The sequence below is a fragment of the Protopterus annectens genome, chromosome 9.part0, assembly GCF_019279795.1.
Source record: "Protopterus annectens isolate FY-2018-M chromosome 9.part0, PAN1.0, whole genome shotgun sequence".
Classification (NCBI taxonomy): domain Eukaryota; kingdom Metazoa; phylum Chordata; order Ceratodontiformes; family Protopteridae; genus Protopterus; species Protopterus annectens.
Genome location: NC_056743.1, coordinates 998,736,793 through 998,756,754, shown reverse-complemented (window position 1 = coordinate 998,756,754; position 19,962 = coordinate 998,736,793). Strand labels below are relative to the sequence as shown.

General features: G+C 43.8%; 1 protein-coding gene across 1 annotated transcript in view; it reads right to left on the bottom strand.

Moving 5' to 3' along the window:
• The window catches only part of LMBR1L (limb development membrane protein 1 like), a 1,236,065-nt gene that overhangs the window by 324,015 nt on the left and 892,088 nt on the right, over window positions 1-19,962 (bottom strand). The window contains exon 13 of the mRNA XM_044082192.1: window positions 6,679-6,769. Within this exon, the coding sequence (XP_043938127.1) occupies window positions 6,679-6,769 (91 nt within the window). The remainder of the gene's footprint in view (window positions 1-6,678; window positions 6,770-19,962) is intronic.

Here is a 19,962-nt window from a genome sequence, read left to right as displayed (position 1 = left end):
CCCTAGTGGAATGAGGCCTAATCCCAGCTGGAATCTCTTTGCCATGATGGGAGTAACAGAAAGTAATGCAAAACCCAATCCACTTAGAAATAGTTTGCTTTGACACAGGCTTACCCTGAGAACTCAAAGCAAAATGAAACAAACAACTGCTGAGACTGCCTAAAATCCTTAGTCCTGCTTAAATAATAACGTAATTGCCTGTGTACATCTAAAGTGTGCAAAATCTTTCCCCCTTATTTTGGGGACTTGCATAAAAGGTAGGCAAATGAATAGTTTGGTTTAAAGCCACACTAGAAACCACTTTAGGCATAAAGGAAGGATTAGTACGTAAAGATACCTATCCTTATGAAAAATCAGGAAAGGCTCAACTGCCATAAGGGCCTGCAATTCAGACACCCTTCTTGCAGAGGTAATGGCTAACAAAAAGCAGTCTTCCATGACAAATATTTCAATTCAGCAGTAGCTGCAGGCTCAAAGGTTGTAGAGTGAGTTTCTCCAACACAAAATTGAGGTCCCAAGCAGGAGTAGGAGCTCTACGTGGGGTCTTATATTCTTTGCCCCTCTAAGAAATTGCTTGAACAAAGGATGAGAAAACAATGGTGGGTCACAATCATAGTGAGCTGAAATTGCTGCAGCATGAATCTTAATGGAAGAGAAAGACAAACCTTTGTCCAATAACTCAGTAAGATATTGAAGAGCCACACTCAAATTTGGCTCAGAAACATCCAAATCCTTTGCTGCACTCCAAAATAAAAATCTCTTCCATTTTCCTGCGTACACTTTCCTTGTACTAGGTCTTCTGGCTTCCATAATCACATTTAAAACTTGTTGAGGAAGCTGAGACCTGCTATGGTTCAAAACAGAATATGCCAGGCTGTTAGATGAAGAGAGTGAAGCTTGACATTGAGTAGATGCCCGTCCTTCTGAGACAATAGGTGTGGAATCAAGGGTAAGGGCCATGGAGGCTTCCTTACCAGACTCCTCAGCAATGGGTACCAGTGCTGCCGAGGCCAATCTGGAGCTATTAAAATCATCCTTGGCTTGTCTTGTCTGACCTTTAGGAGTACCTTTGGGAGGAGAGGCAGAGGTGGAAAGGCATACACATGAAGATTTTTCCAACTGAAAGAAAGAGCATCCACTTTCCAGGCTGTGTGATGAAACCTTTTAGGTGCAAAACTTTGGCAGCTGATGGTTTAGTGGAGAAGCGAACAGATCTATGTCTGGAGTTCCCCATGACACTGTCAATTTCTGAAATACATGAAGATCCAGTTTCCACTCGTGGGGATCCATGATTTGCCTGCTTAACACATCTGCTAAGGAGTTCTGTGCTCCTGGCAGAAACCTTGCTTGAAGATTCAGTTGCAAGCTTAATGCAGTCTCCCACAAAATCATTGCTTGCCTGCATAGAGGATAAGAATGTGTTCCCCCTTGTTTGTTGATGTACCACATGACAGTTGTGTTGTCTGTTAGAATCAACACCTGCCCTGGAAGAAGTAAATCCTTGAAAGCCAGTAAAGCAAACTGGACTGCTAACATCTCCTTCATGTTGATATGTAGATGCTGCAGTCTGGCAGGCCACTTGTCTTGTATCCACTTTCCATTCAGATGAGCTCCCCAAGCTGTGTCTGAGGCATCTGTCGTTAGAATCTGACTCGCCTCTGGCCGGGTCACAGAGACTCCCTTGTTTAGGTGACATTCCTGAGCCCACCACAAAATTTCCTTTTGAATGCAAGGTATTATTTGAATGACAGTGTCCAAATCTTGGCAGTGCTGTGTCCATACATTTTTGAGATACCATTGCAGCTTCCTCATATGCAGTTTGGCATTGGGAAGCACCAGAATACAAGATGCCATGAACCCTAAGGCTTGAAGGACTGTCCTTGCAGTCAGCCCGGACTGATGAGATAGTTGATGGAAGTAAAGAAAGATTCTTTTGTTTGTCCGGGGTTAAAAAGGCCATCTGGGATGCTGTATTCAGTCTCACACCCAGAAAGCACATGTCTTGAGAGGGTACTAGACTGGACTTTATTTCGTTCACAGAATACCCTAGGCATCTTAGCACTGCTATCACATATTCCAAATGCTGAAGAAGGTCCCTTTCTTGAGCCAGAATCAGGCAGTCGTCCAAATAAGGATAGATTTGTATTCCTTTTAGCCTGAAGAAAGCTATTACTGGAGCCAGAACTTTTGTGAATACTCTGGGCAGTAGATAAGCCAAAGGGCAATGCAGAGAACTGATAATGAGAATTTCCAGCTCTAAACGCAGATACTTCCTGCAAATTAGCCTGATAGGAACATGAAGGTAAGCTTCCTTGAGATCCAAAGTTACCATCCAGTGATCTTTGCCCAGCAGAGGTAAAAGCTGTTGTAACGTCAACATTTTGAACTTGGGAATGTCCAGATAAGTGTTGAGGATAGACAAATCCAAAATTGGTCTCCACGTGTTCCCCTTTTTTGGTACTAGGAACAGGCGAGAATAAAATCCTAGGCCCCTTTCTGGCACAGGAACCGGCTGAATGGCCCCTATTTGGAGTAGCAGAGAAATTTGCTTGTGAGCCTCTTTCCTTTGCTGAGGAGGAATGTCTGGCATGCCTTTGCAAGGAGGCAAGGTATGGAAATAAAACCTGTAACCGTGGTGAATGATATCCAATACCCATCTGTCTTGGGTAATTAAACTCCAGTTTTCTTTGAAAAGTGCCAACCTTCCTCCCAAAGGTGCTGCCAAACGAGAAGATTCTGGCAGCTGAAAAGGCAGGTCATTGGGTCTGTTTACGAAAGGACTGACCCCTGCCCTCACCAGAAGACTGAGCAGGTGAACTCCCTGTTCTAGGCCTAAAAGAACCTTGAGCTCTGCCCCTACCACGTCTAGACCTACCCCTAGACTGGGAATCATAAGCAGGATATGTCCACCCCTTGGTAGGCCAATTTCTACTAAACCGGAGGCTGAACCTGCAAAAAATCCTTAACAGTCTGCATAGACTTAGCCTTGTCTTCCATTTTCTTTAGAATTGCTTCCACAGGCGAACCAAACAACACATCAGATTGTAAAGGAGCATCTAAAATCCTTGTCTTCACATGCTCAGCTAAATTCTGATCCCTCAGCCAGGCGTGCCTGCGAAGAACCGAACCAGTGGCAGCCACCCTCGAAGAGGCCTGCACAGCATCAAAACCACATTGCAAAGAATGCTTACCCACCTGTTCAGAAACATGAACTAAATCCTGCAACTCTTTACACTCAATACCTTCCGCCAAAGCATCTACCTTAGACTTTAATTGTGAAAGGAGATAATTTTGGTATTTCAACATGTGAAACTGGCAATTCAAAGCTCTCATGGCCAAGGTGGAAGAAGTATACACTTTCTTTCCCCATCTATCCAAAGCCCTTGCCTCTTTATCTGGAGGAACAGGATTTTTAACAACAGAAGCCTTAACACCTTTAGGCCCCTGTGAAACAGTTTCTGGGTCTGCCCTAGGACTCTTAAAAAGATACGTATGAGCTTCAGGCACCCTATAATATCTATCCGGTTTAACTGGAGCAGGAGGCAAAGAATCAGGGTTCAGAGAAGCCTCTGCAAAACATCCTCCACCACATCTAGAACAGGAGGTATAGCTAAAGGCCTATGCTGGGGTAGAAACAAAATTCCCTAAGCCTTTTCCTGGAATCAGAGAAATCCTGACCTTCCCATTTAAAATGCTCCCTCATGGAATGAAGAGTCTCTGAAAATGAAAAATCCTCAGGAGGAGAAGCAGAAGGAGTAGAATCATCCACATCAGAATCAGAGTAAGGGAATACTCCTGCAAGTCTTCAGCCGAAGACTCAGAAGCATCCGAACACTGCTCAAAACTCCCAAGCTCAGGTTCCACCCTGGGCCTCTTATCAGGAGGGGGCATAGAACCTCTAATCATAGTAATCAAATCTTCTGCCATCTTAAGCATATGCTTCTTAGGTACAGACCCTGAAGAACTAGGAGTAACACCTGAAACAAAACCTGGCCTGCCCCTGGGAGAAGCCTTGGAAACAGCAGGAGGGCCTAACCACCTTAGGAAGGGAAGGAAGAACAGCTACCTGAGAAGCCCCTTCCGCCTGGCCTACCTCCTGAGAGGTCACATCTTGCAGTAATAAAGTCTCTCCTGTGATTCCAAAGAAATTTCTGGCTGAACCTCTGGCTCCACTGAGCGTCTAAAGAACCGACGTCCGGTGGACGGTTCTTCCAGCCTAGGCTTTAGTGTTTTGTCCTTGCGCTTTTTAAGGCGGGCGTCGGAGCATCCAACGGCATTTTATAATTACGCTTCCCAAACACTAACCTGGCACAATCTAATCTTCTCTTTATAGTGCGTTTGTTAAATCTAGCACAAGGCGACAGCCAACAACGTCGTGCTCAGGCCCTAAGCAAGGTATACACAAGGTATGGTAATCCCTATGAGGTATCTGTTTCCCACAAGAAATACAGTTATTCACTTTTTCTGACATCCGGTAAAATACTGAGGCAAGAAAAACCAAAATATTCCCCAACGGGTACTTAGCCAACTTGGATTCGGTCTGAAACTCCGACTTCGAAAATCTCAAACGCCAACCTGCACTTGCAAAACTGCTTCTGCATCGGACCATGCGCCAAAAAAGACTGCGGAAATGTCGTCGGTCGTGGGCATTTGTACCCTGACGTCCTGACGTCAGACTAATGCGCCTTGACCGACGTCAGCCTTATACTTTGGTATTCGGGCCGACTGGGACAGCGGACTACCCAAGTGTCAGGACTGCAGCAATGTGAGATGAAGAACATCATGTACACATGCATGCACACAAACACAGACTGGGAAGGACAATGAATGACCTGAAATGATGCAGGCACTGATGTCACTCACCAGGGGGTGGGGATAAGCTTTCAACAGAAATGCCTTCATTGCCAGGATGCCAGTGAGAACACATATCATTTACACTGCTGTTTGGATAATTGCCCCTCCCCCAAGCTGCCCACCCCAAGTTGGTTCTCCCAGCTATGCTGGGGAATACCCAGTATGGGTGAATGAATGGGTTCAAGACTGACAGGAGTGTCTCAATGGTCAGAGGCACAGAAGTAACATGCACGTGTACAGGATCTTTTACAATGGCTTGTTTTGCAGCTTTTATCCTGGGCCAGCACTGAAAACAGTTCAGGATAACAAGGGCAAATAAAGCACAAATACTTAAACTCTTCCCCATGGCAGAGTATGCCTGAAGGGCAGGAAGGAAGAAAAGTTTTGGCAGTCTACTTCACTTTTGAGACCTCCACTGAAAGATCCAGTGGGACCAGAGCATCTAAATGAGGAGCAACCTCGCTCAGGCTAAGCCAACTGTCATTCTAAACAAATGGGAAAGCTTTACTGGAATATCAGGGTGGAGAAGGGGAAAATCCTCATGGGAGCATATAGCCAATCTACTTTTCTAGACTGTCTTAACTGGAAAGGCCTCACTTCCTTTTTCAGCCTTGTCGTTGCTTTCTGAAATTTTGTTTGCAGGTGCCTTATTGGGATTGTTTACTCTGTTTGCTATAAAAGAAACCTGAGCTGGAATATTTTGGTATGGAAGATTGAAAAATCTGGGTAGCCCCTTGAATTAACTTTACCTTTTCATTAAATCTTAAGGACCTCAGAGGAAGGGACAAATAATACCCCTTTAAGGAGCTCAGCTTTGAAACTGAATGACAACTTCTGGCAACATAGACAGACAAGTATTCTCATCACTAACCCAATGGCAGTTGGTCTAGAAATAGCATCAAGCAGTATCATAATGTTTTAGTGTGTGTTTTAGCCTCCAGACACACACAAGAGATTAAAGAATTCAGAGATGTCAATCTTTGAAGAAGAAAGATCAGCAATTAAGTTCCTTACATTGTCAAAGGAAGCCAGTGGTTATGGCACATGGAAGTTGCCCTAAAACTTTGAAGTTAGCCAGTCATACAGTCCTGGACAGGACACATCTCGTACAGCTTGGGCTACTGCAACAATATTATGATGATCAGCTAAGTGCACTTTTCTAGTGTAGCAGTAATATTGTAACACGCTCTTAGGACACAGGAAGCTTTTGAGAAGGACATCCAAACCAGAGAGGGAAGGAGGAAGGATCATCTTAACTACAGACCCACATATGAAGAACCCAGATGTCAGAACCACAGGGATGATGGTGCTCCTAATGCACTTCAAGGGTCACAACAACTTTGAGAGGATTCACATCTACTACAGTACTGCCACCAGGAAGTACCATGGCTCTGGTAATGTTGTCATAATATTGCTTTCAGGTCAGACACAAAATGTACTTATTCCCCTACAGTAGCAGGAAAAAATTAAAAGAGGAGCAGCAAAGACAAATACAGGACTGCCTTTTGCCATCCATTCTCTGATGTTCTTAACTAGAGAGCCCAACAGCTTGTCATCCCAAATGGTATGCCATGCAGAATGCTAGAAAGAGACCTAATGATTGTGAAACTGGGCAGTTAACCTGAGGGATGGGAACAAAATTAGGGAAAGGGCTGCATAAAAATTAAGATTTCAGATGATTTAACTGACAATGCTTCTAAACCTATAACTGAATCCCTTTTACATTTACACAGCATTACGATTTTGAAACCGCTGTTGCTATTATTCCACTAGGGAACACAAAAGCCCAGTTTGAAGCACTCACCTCAATTACTGAATTCCTACCTTTGTCATAGTTGTGTTCCGTTTCTTTGGCAGAAGTTTGACGAAGAAAGGGGAGCTGTAGAATCCAACAACAGATGACACCATCAGGTAGCTAAGAACAGTGGAGTGTTAAGGAAAAAAGAACACTTTAAAAAGACACCATATTACTCTCACCAAATGAAAAGCTGTCAACACTGTTTCAAGAGGTAGTATGGCTAACAGATTTACTATGTGAAAAAGTCAAAACCAAAAGCACCTCTACAGACTACAAACATCTTTGCAGAAGAAGCCATGTTAAGAACCAAGGGAAATTGGACAGTGCTAATAAATTTGCCACTGAAATTAAAAAAAAAGAGCTAGTTCATCTGTGTTTGTGTGTGTGCTTTCACTCTAGCTTGCAGGGTTTTATTCTGGAATATATAACGAAAGAAGATGGACCTGGAAATCCAGTTGGAGATGCACTGTTTGGAAATGAGACAGGAACCCAGGTATGAATGAGAACATCAGTATTAATAGTATACTGAAAATGAAAAGGAACAAACTATAGATAGTTCTCAGTTCCTCTTTGGTGTTCAAATCTCATTAATACTCATATTAATTATATTACAAGAGTTTTTTGAACAAGAAAGAATAATGTATTAATTGATCTATTTATGTACTTTGCTATTACACTTGTAATAATTTTTAATATGAATGAATTAGTTTAATTTTTGAATTATTGTCATATAAATATTTGTGCAGTATTAATTTGCATATTGGCTTACTTACTTTAACACAACAATTATATTTTTAGTTAAGTAATTATTTTTAATGATGTGTTTTTATTTTTATGACCAACAGAGTTTTTTAACTGTTGTTTAAATTCATTAGTTATTATTATTAATGTATTATATTTATATTTCTAAGAACAGGTAATGAATTTTGATAGGATCTAATAGTTTTAAGAACATTAAAATATGTTTTGCTGCTGGTATATGCTCACTGGGAGTAAAAGATTTTACTTGTCGTATTTAATGACAATATGCAGCACTATAGCACTTTAAAAGTTGATTGCAATTTAATTTAATTGCTAATTTGGCCTATTAACTTGTGTATTTAAACAGTGTGGCCACACTTGCATTTTAATCTTGAAAAAGCCTGGAATTGTCCGGGCGAAAGCGCTTGGTTTATTTTGGAGTGTTCTTCTGGTTTTCGCATTGGTGAATAAAAGACTTACGCTGGATTTACTTGGTTTGATTTCCTTTACTAAAGGAAGATTTCCTGTCTGGTTTGTTATTGAACAAGCATCAGAAGATTTTTGCAGTAGTTACTATTTCCATCAACGAAAAACTGTTACCTAACACGTTGGTTCTGGTCCAGGTTTGGCGTGTTTTTCCAGTTTCTTCATTTACTTGGAAATGAGACATCCCAAATTACCCTCCTAGAAGGAAACAGAGATGTTAAGTATTTCTGAACTGCTTTGTTTTTTCCTATTAGAATCTTGGCTGCCTATGTACATCGAGGGAGTGGAGGATACCTCTTACCTCTGTTTTGTTGGTTAGGGGAAAAAGGTTGATAAATGGACATACTGGTTCAGTGACAGCTTATTTACCATTTTGGGCATAAAACAGAGGGGTTAGCCGTTAAGGAAACCCTGTCCTTATGGAAGATAAGGAAGGGTGGGACCACCATTAGGGTTTGTAAATCAGAAACTCCTCTAGCAGATGTAAGAGCAATCACTAGAACCGTTTTCCAGGTACAAAATTTTAGGAAGGCTGAAGATGCTGGTTCAAAAGGTGGCAAAGTAAGTTTTTATCGGAACAAAATTCAGATACCAGTCTTAGCTATGCATGTTTTTTCTTTCTTAGCCTTGCCAGGAGGATTCAGATGAAAGATGTCTTTTAGAAACTAAATGTCCTCAATTCTGGAAAGCAAAAGACATGAGCAAAAATAGTAGGACCTTAATGAAGGAAAAGCCCATACCACTTTTGAGCAACTCACATGTATGACAGAATTTTAGTTTACCCCCTTGATATTGGTCCTCATTCTTATAGGTTCATAGCTGCCCTTTCGGGTCATTTAAGCCTAGCCAATTTCTCTTTTGATGCTTGAATTAATCTATTTCATTTGGTATTACATTAGTCTTACCCATACCATGGTCAATAATTATACATTACCCCTAGTGAAAACAACTGGGATCACAACATAGATAATTTGAGGGAACCCATGCATGGGATAAAGCATTTAGGACCTGCCTCTGTCTATTAGTAGTGCATGGGGCAGTCATGGGATAAATTCTGTTTCCCATCCATATATCCAAGTTGTTCTTGAATACAGACAAGGATGAGCTTTGGTTTACGTTGTTGGGAAGTCTGTTCCAGAACAGCAGTATCCTACTCGAGATGTACCTGTCCTTCCAAACCATTCTGTTGATGATGCTTAAGACATTTAAATCCCGACGTCATCTGACTTGCTCGACTGCAATAAATCCGTCAATATTGTGTCAGAGGATGCTTTGTATGACAGAGAAAGGTCACCTCTTAATAGTCTGTAGGATACAAAGTACAGTGATAGGGCTTTGGGTCAGTCCATGAAAGACAGATTGTTTAGGTTTTGTATCCTTTTATAAGATATCAATGTAGGAGTTCCAATTGTTGCATGTGTCTGGACATAGCCAAAGGGGCCATTGTACTCAATGACTGGCCTCATAAGGGCTGAGTAAAGGCAGACAATGACATCCCCAGATCTAGACAAAAATTCCAATGTTTTATAAGCTATGCAATATAGAAAGACTTTGTTATGACAATGGACGCATGTTGGTTGAAAGTTTGGTCACTGTCCATGTAAGTTAGCAAATCCCAAACAACTGGCTGAACTCTTTGGGGTGTATTGTCAACGTGGTAGTTCAGCAGGGTAAATGGCTTTTCCAAAGGGTATGATAATGCATTTTTTGTCATTTCGTTTCAGTCCACGATTCTGGTACCAGTTATTTATTTGGAATAGACCTTCCTAAAGGATGGCAACGTCATTTAGGGATTCAATGACTGTTCCTATCCTACAGTTATCTGCAAACTTACTCAGGCAGGGCCCTTTTACTACAGAGATGCAAATGGCAAACATGAGAGGTCCCAGCAGAGAAACCTTGGGGACTCTGCTGGTGACTGGTCTCTTTGTGGAGGTAACTTCTCCTATACTGACTTCTTGCACTTCATCTGTGAGACATCTTCCTGTGACACCATATTGAAAATGTTTTCCAGCTGGACATGCAAGATTTTCTAGTGGCACTTTTTCTCACCTCCTGGAGTACCTGAAGCATGCCTGTGAAAATTGGTGTCTGAAGGGAATTAGGATTCTATCACTCAAAATTAGGCTGATGGCCTTGCAGGGTGCATGGCTGTAAATCCACTTTGTGGGTAACTTGGAGTAAATGCCCCAGAGAGAGAGAGATGGAGTAGAAAGGGGAACCAATGCTGCCTGGGTCAAAAGGGAGAAACTATCAAGATTTTGGGCATGCTCCTCTGGATCTTCAGGAGAACCTTAGCGACTGGTGAAGGGGGAAGCGTAAAGAAACTTCCCCCAGTTGAAACACTTGGAATCTGTCTTCCAAACCTGGTGACAAGAGTTTCTGGAACAGAACAGTTTGAGTTATCTGTTCTGGTCGGAGGCAAAAAGATCTGAGGGGTACTCCACTTGTGAATTATGTCCAGAAATATCTCTCTGCGTAACCATATACTCATGAGGGTCTTCTTTGGATCTGCTGAGACAGTCTATGCTTTAACACCACTTGTTAAATTTCTAACTCATTGCTAAAGTAAAACAATGTTCACAGTCATCAGAATTCTGCCTCTCCTTCCACGGAAAAAGCACTGCAGGAGAACATCTTCATGTGCAGTGTGAAGCTTGTAAGACCACTTGTTGGTAATCTTCTGACAGGATATCATGAGAAACAACTAAAACAAAGAGTCTGGTATTGTTTCTCTAGAGAAATAATAAGATCTATAACACCTTCAAAGATCAGGGCCTAGGAAACAATGATGAATACAAGAAGCGCTTTTAAAAGTACCAAAATGGGCGAAGATAAACTCACTTTTATAGCCACAATTTTCCTAATGGCCATGTCATGACAATACAGATGTGCACCCTATTCACACCCATCACTATAAAAGGTTAGGCGGAGCCAGTGAAATTGATCTTCAGATAATTTCCAATCAAATGATGATTTCTTGCAGCCATATCTTTACAATGATCTCCACATGAAAGTCTGTGATGCTAAAATCCTCCTGGTCGAAGTAACTACCAGTAAAAGGAAATCTATGGGAACTGTAAAATGATAATTCAGAGTTTCTCTCAAGTAGCCTACCCTAAAATTACCTCCTAAGGTTAAATAACCTACTTGAGTTGTCAAGTTATGTGGAATCTATCTTCAACAGTGAAGCTGCACATACATGCATGCAAACAGTTCACACTCAGCCTCTGCTAAAGCATACATTCACTGCCATGAAGGCAAATGATGCAAAACTGTCAAAGCAAATATGAAATCGATGTTGCAATAAAGTTACAAAGCAAGGAAGCAAATAGACAGTTACTTACCTCCCCTGTAAACAGAAAAAATGTACAAGATAACATTTTGCACAAAAGATTCAACAGTCAGTATGCCATGTTCCTTCTTCAAGTGCCTTGTGATCCCCTGCCACCCTGGCCCCTTTTTTCTTCCAAAAAGTCTGAATCTCCATTTTTCTCTGACAACACACAGTTTCATGCAAATGGGTTCTGAAAACCAGACTAGCCATGTTAGCTTGTGATACAGATTCACAGCATACTCACTTGACAGACATCATACATTCTGTTAGAGCAAAACTGTGTGACAGACAAGCTGAGCAGCACCAGGGCAAACCCTCATGAATGGAAACTAGATCAGAGGTCTTCCAAGATTTGATCCATCTGGTAGCTCATCAGGTAGACTTATTTGTCTCCTGTCTGAACAGTCAACTGGCAAGATTCTGTTGTAGGACGAGCCCTAATGGTGGCCCCACCATTCCTTACCTTCCATAAGGACAGGGTTTCCTTAACGGCTAACCCCTTTTTTATACTCAAAATAGTAAATGAGTTGTCACTGAACTAAGCTGTCCATGTACCACCCTTTTTCTCCAACCCAAAAACAATAGTATCCTCCACTCCCTTGATGTACATAGCCAAGGGTGGAAGCCCCATCCTTAGTAAAGCAGACTAACAGCTGTACACCCCCCCCCCAACACACATTTTTCTGTAGTGCATTACAGTATACTATGAATTGTCTAGGTATGAAAAATTTCTTGATTCTACAGATTTCCATATGAAGCCTTTTCTTCTGTAAGGGTTTATACAGGACAGTTATTTAAGTTGGACTTATAACAGTGAATATTCAAATGATAATTGCTGCAGTAGCCTTAGCTATATGGAATATATCCTGCCAAGGATATAATGACCACCCAGCTTCCAGAGCTTCAGGGCACCTTCCACATGCCCTGTCAGGTAGTCTAAGCTGAGCTAAGCTGACTAAAAGACAAGTTTGGGCACAAAGCCCTTTAGAGCTTTCAAACCAGCAGGGGGAGGGTAGCTGAGCCCTGAAAGGACAGTGCCTGCTGTATTCCCTCTTCAACTGTTATAACCAGCCCAAGATTATTCCCTGGGACCACGAACTGTCAGTTTCCTCATTTTCTCCTACTGGTCTGGTTGACATGGGTCTACAGAGGTAGTGTAGCAACTGCCCCATGTACACAGACAACTCCTACTTCTAAATCATTCCTGTACCACTTGTGAGATGCACCTACATTATGAATCTGGAATCACTGCTCTCTTGCACAACAGATATCAATGCAGAGTGGGTTGTCAGCCCACCTACCAAAACTCCTACTCATGACACATCAGCGTTCTTTGGGAGCCCTCCCTGTCCTCCTCTGCCACGGAAGGACTGGTTGTCCGGAGCAGGCTGGGATTGTTGCGACTTCGAACCACATCTTCTTCTGACCCTTTTGGTTCCTAGAATAGGGCCTTCGGGTGCAGAAAGCGGATTCCGACAGCAGACAGCGTCTTCCGTCCTTCTGGCTCTGAGTCAGCGTGTAGCGAACAGTTTTGCCAAAGAGGGCAGAACCATCAAAGGGGCGTTAAATGGCGCTTGAAGGGCTCTGAGAAATGCAATGACGGAGCCAGGCCTGACGTCTAGTAACTAGGCCTGCCCCTCTTTACGCTCTAGCGGCGCCTTCCGTAGCATGGGAGAGTAGCCGCCAGAGGTATTGGTGACGGACCTGAGTGGCCATGCGGGTGGAGTGCAGCACTTTGTCCTCCTCCGACATGGACTCTGGGAGGATGCAGCGTATTCTTTAATAAGATCGCTGCATCCTAATCACATGTATAGATAGTTCAGCGCCCTTACAGAGAAGGTCGCTGAACTAAACATCCGCTTCCCCAAAGCGGTCCATCATCCGAGACTCCTTGCTCGGGGATGGACTGAGGGACTCTCCTGAGCAAGTTCCCTCTTGGTGGCCGCCGTCAACATGGCATCTACGGAGGCCCCTTACTCCAATGGGCACGGTCAGCCGGGGACTGGAGAATACGGTCGGGCCTTTTAGGGATTGGCTCCACGGTGTCCGGTTCCTTCCACGCCCTGGTGGTAATGAGGTCCACACCAGGGGTGCGGCAGGAGGACACCCAAGAGGTAGAAGCGGGCCGCTTCAAATGCCTCTCCAAGAACACGGACTCGTCCGAGGAAGACTTGGGGCAGACCACCCCCTTATGCGAGCATTTCCATGATGTCTCCAAATGAGACATCCTCGGGGGTGACGTGGGGAGCCTTCCCCTTCCTCCAAATCCGTGTCTTCTGTGAGAGACTCGGGGAGTCAATGTGCCTCCTTTTGCACATTATGTTTGCGGGGAACATCCTCCGGGGGGCTGTCAGAGGACTCCTCGCAAACAGTAACCTGCTCCAGGGAACAGCTTGGGGCACAGGAGCGGGCTGTCCCAAGGGCCGGATGGTGGAAGCTTGATCCAGTGCAGAGGGCCGGGATGGAGCGCAAGTGCCGGGGTCCGGAGACCCTCAACAGGGCCCTCTCCACTACATCAAAAGCCGAGGGAGCGACCTCGACCAAAGGATCGACAATGGCTCCCTTGATTGGATCCCGTGGAGCCGGCGCCGTGGCGCTTCGGATCCGAAGCGACAGTGCGCTCCGACACAGAGCGGCGCCGAAGGAGCACTGATCCCCGGATCCGGCTCGGATCCAGGCTCGAGAGGTCGGATCCGAAGCACTCGAGGGCAGGGTCGGATCCGTACCAAGTACTATCGGCGCCGACCCACCCGGCTCGAAGCTGCTCGGCTCCAACTGCTCGAACCCGGTAGCGGGTCGGAGAAGGAGCAACTGGCGAAAAGGGGTCGAAGCTCCCCAGAGGGGAGGAGGCAAGAGCACTCCCATCTGCATCTGGGCCTGGATGAACCTTCTCATCATCCGGTCCAGATCAGCGTCTGACAAGCTATAAGTTGATCTTGACGAGGCTACCCGAGGTAGGCCTTGAGTGCCTCCTCGATAGCCTCGACGGAGATCAGTCTCCTCCTCCTCAGGTCCCGTGAAAACACACTGGAGACCGGAGCCGAGGAGGGGAGAGCCAGCAGACAAGGAGGCCGGAGGAGAAGCCGCTTGGCTGGCGGGGCCGAAACAGAGGTCTCGGCCCGCCGCTTATGGTGCTTCTCCCTCCGGTCCTTCTTTCTAGCTTCCCTCTCCTCCGAACCACTACAGGGAGGTTGAGTCCCAGGAGGAGAAGGGAGCCAGAGGAGACAACCGTAGAAATGGTTACCCCCGAAGGAGCGGAGGCCGGCGAGTCGGTGGCAAAAGACCCGCCAAGACAAGCTTGGACCTCCGCTCCTTCAATGCCCTGGGGTTGAACCCTGCACAAATGGAACATCCAGAAGTGAGGTGTTCAACCCCAAGGCATCTAACACACCGAATGTGGCCATCAGCCGGGGAAAGCTTATGGCCACACTCGGAGCACTTGGAGAACACAGCTTTGGGCTGTTCAGACATCCCAAAAGCAAAAAAGGTTACTTAAACTAGGGTTAAAGTAAAGTAACAAAACCACTCAACAGGCCCAAACACACACTACGCTACCAGCGAGGGGAGGGATAAGTAAAATTACATTTAAAAACACTAAAAGTATAACTAAATAATAGGGAAACCTACACTTCCACACAACTTTCACACAAAACTTCAAAAATTAGCACTTTAAGAGTAATAAAACTACACTTAGCTGGAGAGCTTAGAAAACACAATCTGGTCACCATGCGCGGCAAACGAGATCTGAGGTCATGAGGGTAGAGCAGGGCATTATGGGTGAGGGGAGGAGCTGAGAGCTTGGATCCATAGCTGGTAAACCATGCCGGTTCGGATCCGATATCGGATCCATAACCCACAGGTTGCAGACAAATGAATCTCCTACTTCAGATTTATACATTACCCCTAGTGAAAACAACTGGGATCACAACATAGATAATTTGAGGGAACCCATGCATGGGATAAAGCATTTAGGAGCTGCCTCTGTCTATTAGTAGTGCATGGGGCAGTCATGGGATAAATTCTGTTTCCCATCCATATATCCAAGTTGTTCTTGAATACAGACAAGGATGAGCTTTGGTTTACGTTGTTGGGAAGTCTGTTCCAGAACAGCAGTACCCCACTCGAGATGTACCTGTCCTTCCAAACCATTCTGTTGATGATGCTTAAGACATTTAAATCCCGACGTCATCTGACTTGCTCGACTGCAATAAATCCGTCAATATTGTGTCAGAGGATGCTTTGTATGACAGAGAAAGGTCACCTCTTAATAGTCTGTAGGATACAAAGTACAGTGATAGGGCTTTGGGTCAGTCCATGAAAGACAGATTGTTTAGGTTTTGTATCCTTTTATAAGATATCAGTGTAGGAGTTCCAATTGTTGCATGTGTCTGGACATAGCCAAAGGGGCCATTGTACTCAATGTCTGGCCTCATAAGGGCTGAGTAAAGGCAGACAATGACATCCCTAGACCTAGACAAAAATTCCAATGTTTTATAAGCTATGCAATATAGAAAGACTTTGTTATGACAATGGACGCATGTTGGTTGAAAGTTCGGTCACTGTCCATGTAAGTTAGCAAATCCCAAACAACTGGCTCAACTCTTTGGGGTGTATTGTCAACATGGTAGTTCAGCAGGGTAAATGGCTTTTCCAAAGGGTATGATCATGCATTTTTTGTCATTTCGTTTCAGTCCACGATTCTGGTACCAGTTATTTATTTGGAATAGACCTTCCTAAAGGATGGCAACGTCATTTAGGGATTCAATGACTGTTCCTAGCCTACAGTTATCTGCAAACTTACTCAGGTAGGGCCCTTTTACTACAGAGATGCAAATGGCAAACATGAGAGGTCCCAGCAGAGAAACCTTGGGGACTCTGCTGGTGACTGGTCTCTTTGTGGAGGTAACTTCTCCTATACTGACTTCTTGCACTTCATCTGTGAGACATCTTCCTGTGACACCATATTGAAAATGTTTTCCAGCTGGACATGCAAGATTTTCTAGTGGCACTTTTTCTCACCTCCTGGAGTACCTGAAGCATGCCTGTGAAAATTGGTGTCTGAAGGGAATTAGGATTCTATCACTCAAAATTAGGCTGATGGCCTTGCAGGGTGCATGGCTGTAAATCCACTTTGTGGGCAACTTGGAGTAAATGCCCCAGAGAGAGAGAGATGGAGTAGAAAGGGGAACCAATGCTGCCTGGGTCAAAAGGGAGAAACTATCAAGATTTTGGGCATGCTCCTCTGGATCTTCAGGAGAACCTTAGCGACTGGTGAAGGGGGAAGCGTAAAGAAACTTCCACCAGTTGAAACACTTGGAATCTGTCTTCCAAACCTGGTGACAAGAGTTTCTGGAACAGAACAGTTTGAGTTATCTGTTCTGGTCGGAGGCAAAAAGATCTGAGGGGTACTCCACTTGTGAATTATGTCCAGAAATATCTCTCTGTGTAACCATATACTCATGAGGGTCTTCTTTGGATCTGCTGAGACAGTCTTTGCTTTAACACCACTTGTTAAATTTCTAACTCATTGCTAAAGTAAAACAATGTTCACAGTCATCAGAATTCTGCCTCTCCTTCCACGGAAAAAGCACTGCAGGAGAACATCTTCATGTGCAGTGTGAAGCTTGTAAGACCACTTGTTGGTAATCTTCTGACAGGATATCATGAGAAACAACTAAAACAAAGAGTCTGGTATTGTTTCTCTAGAGAAAATAATAAGATCTACTTAACACCTTCAAAGATCAGGGCCTAGGAAACAATGATGAATACAAGAAACGCTTTAAAAGTACCAAAATGGGGCGCAAGATAAACTCACTTTTATAGCCACAATTTTCCTAATGGCCATGTCATGACAATACAGATGTGCACCCTATTCACACCCATCACTATAAAAGGTTAGGCGGAGCCAGTGAAATTGATCTTCAGCTAATTTCCAATCAAATGATGATTTCTTGCAGCCATATCTTTACAATGATCTCCACGTGAAAGTCTGTGATGCTAAAATCCTCCTGGTCGAAGTAACTACCAGTAAAAGGAAATCTATGGGAACTGTAAAATGATAATTCAGAGTTTCTCTCAAGTTGCCTACCCTAAAATTACCTCCTAAGGTTAAATAACCTACTTGAGTTGTCAAGTTATGTGGAATCTATCTTCAACAGTGAAGCTGCACAGACATGCATGCAAACAGTTCACACTCAGCCTCTGCTAAAGCATACATTCACTGCCATGAAGGCAAATGATGCAAAACTGTCAAAGCAAATGTGAAATTGATGTTGCAATAAAGTTACAAAGCAAGGAAGCAAATAGACAGTTACTTACCTCCCCTGTAAACAGAAAAAATGTACAAGATAACATTTTGCACAAAAGATTCAACAGTCAGTATGCCATGTTCCTTCTTCAAGTGCCTTGTGATCCCCTGCCACCCTGGCCCCTTTTTTCTTCCAAAAAGTCTGAATCTCCATTTTTCTCTGACAACACACAGTTTCATGCAAATGGGTTCTGAAAACCAGACTAGCCATGTTAGCTTGTGATATAGATTCACAGCATACTCACTTGACAGACATCATACATTCTGTTAGAGCAAAACTGTGTGACAGACAAGCTGAGCAGCACCAGGGCAAACCCTCATGAATGGAAACTAGATCAGAGGTCTTCCAAGATTTGATCCATCTGGTAGCTCATCAGGTAGACTTATTTGTCTCCTGTCTGAACAGTCAACTGGCAAGATTCTGTTGTAGGATGAGCCCTAATGGTGGCCCCACCATTCCTTACCTTCCATAAGGACAGGGTTTCCTTAACGGCTAACCCCTTTTTTATACTCAAAATAGTAAATGAGTTGTCACTGAACTAAGCTGTCCATGTACCAACCTTTTTCTCCAACCCAAAAACAATAGTATCCTCCACTCCCTTGATGTACATAGCCAAGGGTGGAAGCCCCATCCTTAGTAAAGCAGACTAACAGCTGTACACCCCCCCCAACACACATTTTTCTGTAGTGCATTACAGTATACTATGAATTCTCTAGGTATGAAAAATTTCTTGATTCTACAGATTTCCATATGAAGCCTTTTCTTCTGTAAGGGTTTATACAGGACAGTTATTTAAGTTGGACTTATCATAACAGTGAATATTCAAATGATAATTGCTGCAGTAGCCTTAGCTATATGGAATATATCCTGCCAAGGATATAATGACCACCCAGCTTCCAGAGCTTCAGGGCACCTTCCACATGCCCTGTCAGGTAGTCTAAGCTGAGCTAAGCTGACTAAAAGACAAGTTTGGGCACAAAGCCCTTTAGAGCTTTCAAACCAGCAGGGGGAGGGTAGCTGAGCCCTGAAAGGACAGTGCCCTGCTGTATTCCCTCTTCAACTGTTATAACCAGCCCAAGATTATTCCTAGGACCACGAACTGTCAGTTTCCCTCATTTTCTCCTACTGGTCTGGTTGACATGGGTCTACAGAGGTAGTGTAGCAACTGCCTCATGTACACAGACAACTCCTACTTCTAAATCATTCCTGTACCACTTGTGAGAGATGCACCTACATTATGAATCTGGAATCACTGCTCTCTTGCACAACAGATATCAATGCAGAGTGGGTTGTCAGCCCACCTACCAAAACTCCTACTCATGACACACAGTATACACATAGACCAACATATGCGGAGGTACGCACACAAAAAAAAAAAAAAAAAAAAAATTTCTACCTAAACATCAGAGTCCTCCAAAACACATACATACTAAGCTAACCATTAACACCCAAAATGCACAATACAAATGACACAAACACAAGTGTCTCACCATCCAAGTCCATAAAACAATGCACATCCACTCCAAATATCTTAGTCATAGGACTCTATAGTGAGACACAGACATCCCCCCTCACCAGGATGAACAAGAAGGAAGTCACGGTCAGCTGTCTTTCTGGTGCCAGGATTCGTCACATCACGCAGGCACTCAAGTCTCTTAACAAGCACTGTTGATGATTCAGTCACAGTATATGTTGGTGTGAGCAGCTTGAGACTTACCTACCTGGACTACATGAGGAGAGACATGATTGAGTTCTCTGTGTGTCACAGGCAGGTATGCCCATAGCTTTGAGCAGCATATTACCCTCATCTAGGATGATACCACAATATAAACAGAAAATCATGGACTTCAATAATTAGCTTAGTTTTTGGTGTCATTCTAAGGGGATCCAGTTTCTTTCAGCCTGGGATGACATGATCGACGGACCTTGATGCTTTGCCAGAGATGGTCTTCATGTGTCACCCGTGGGATTTTGGCTACTGGCAAAGGATCTTGCCACTCCCATAGTGCCTTTTTTAGGTAATGTCACAAGGACAAAATTCCCACTGTAAAAATTTCATCAAAAAACAACCTCAAAGTTATGCTGCTAAACGCTGAGTCTCAGCATGAAACTGCACTCACTGGAAGCAGTCTTCACCTCAGAAGATGCTGACATCTGTGCAGTCATGAAGACCTGACAATGGGGAGCACTCCAGCCATAGCGGGTTACACCACCTACCATACTTTCAGACCAGGAATGGAAGGCATGAAAACTAAAGAAGGCGGTGTATCAATACTCTTTAAAGAGAAATGCACCTCCAGATTGGTTAAATAGTAGGATTCCATGGAGACACTTCAGGTGCAACTAACTGGTGGTAGGACACCTATTCAAGTCATTGCCAGCTACAGGACTACCTCCATGAATCAAGACACCCACTCTGCCTACTTGGATCTACTGGA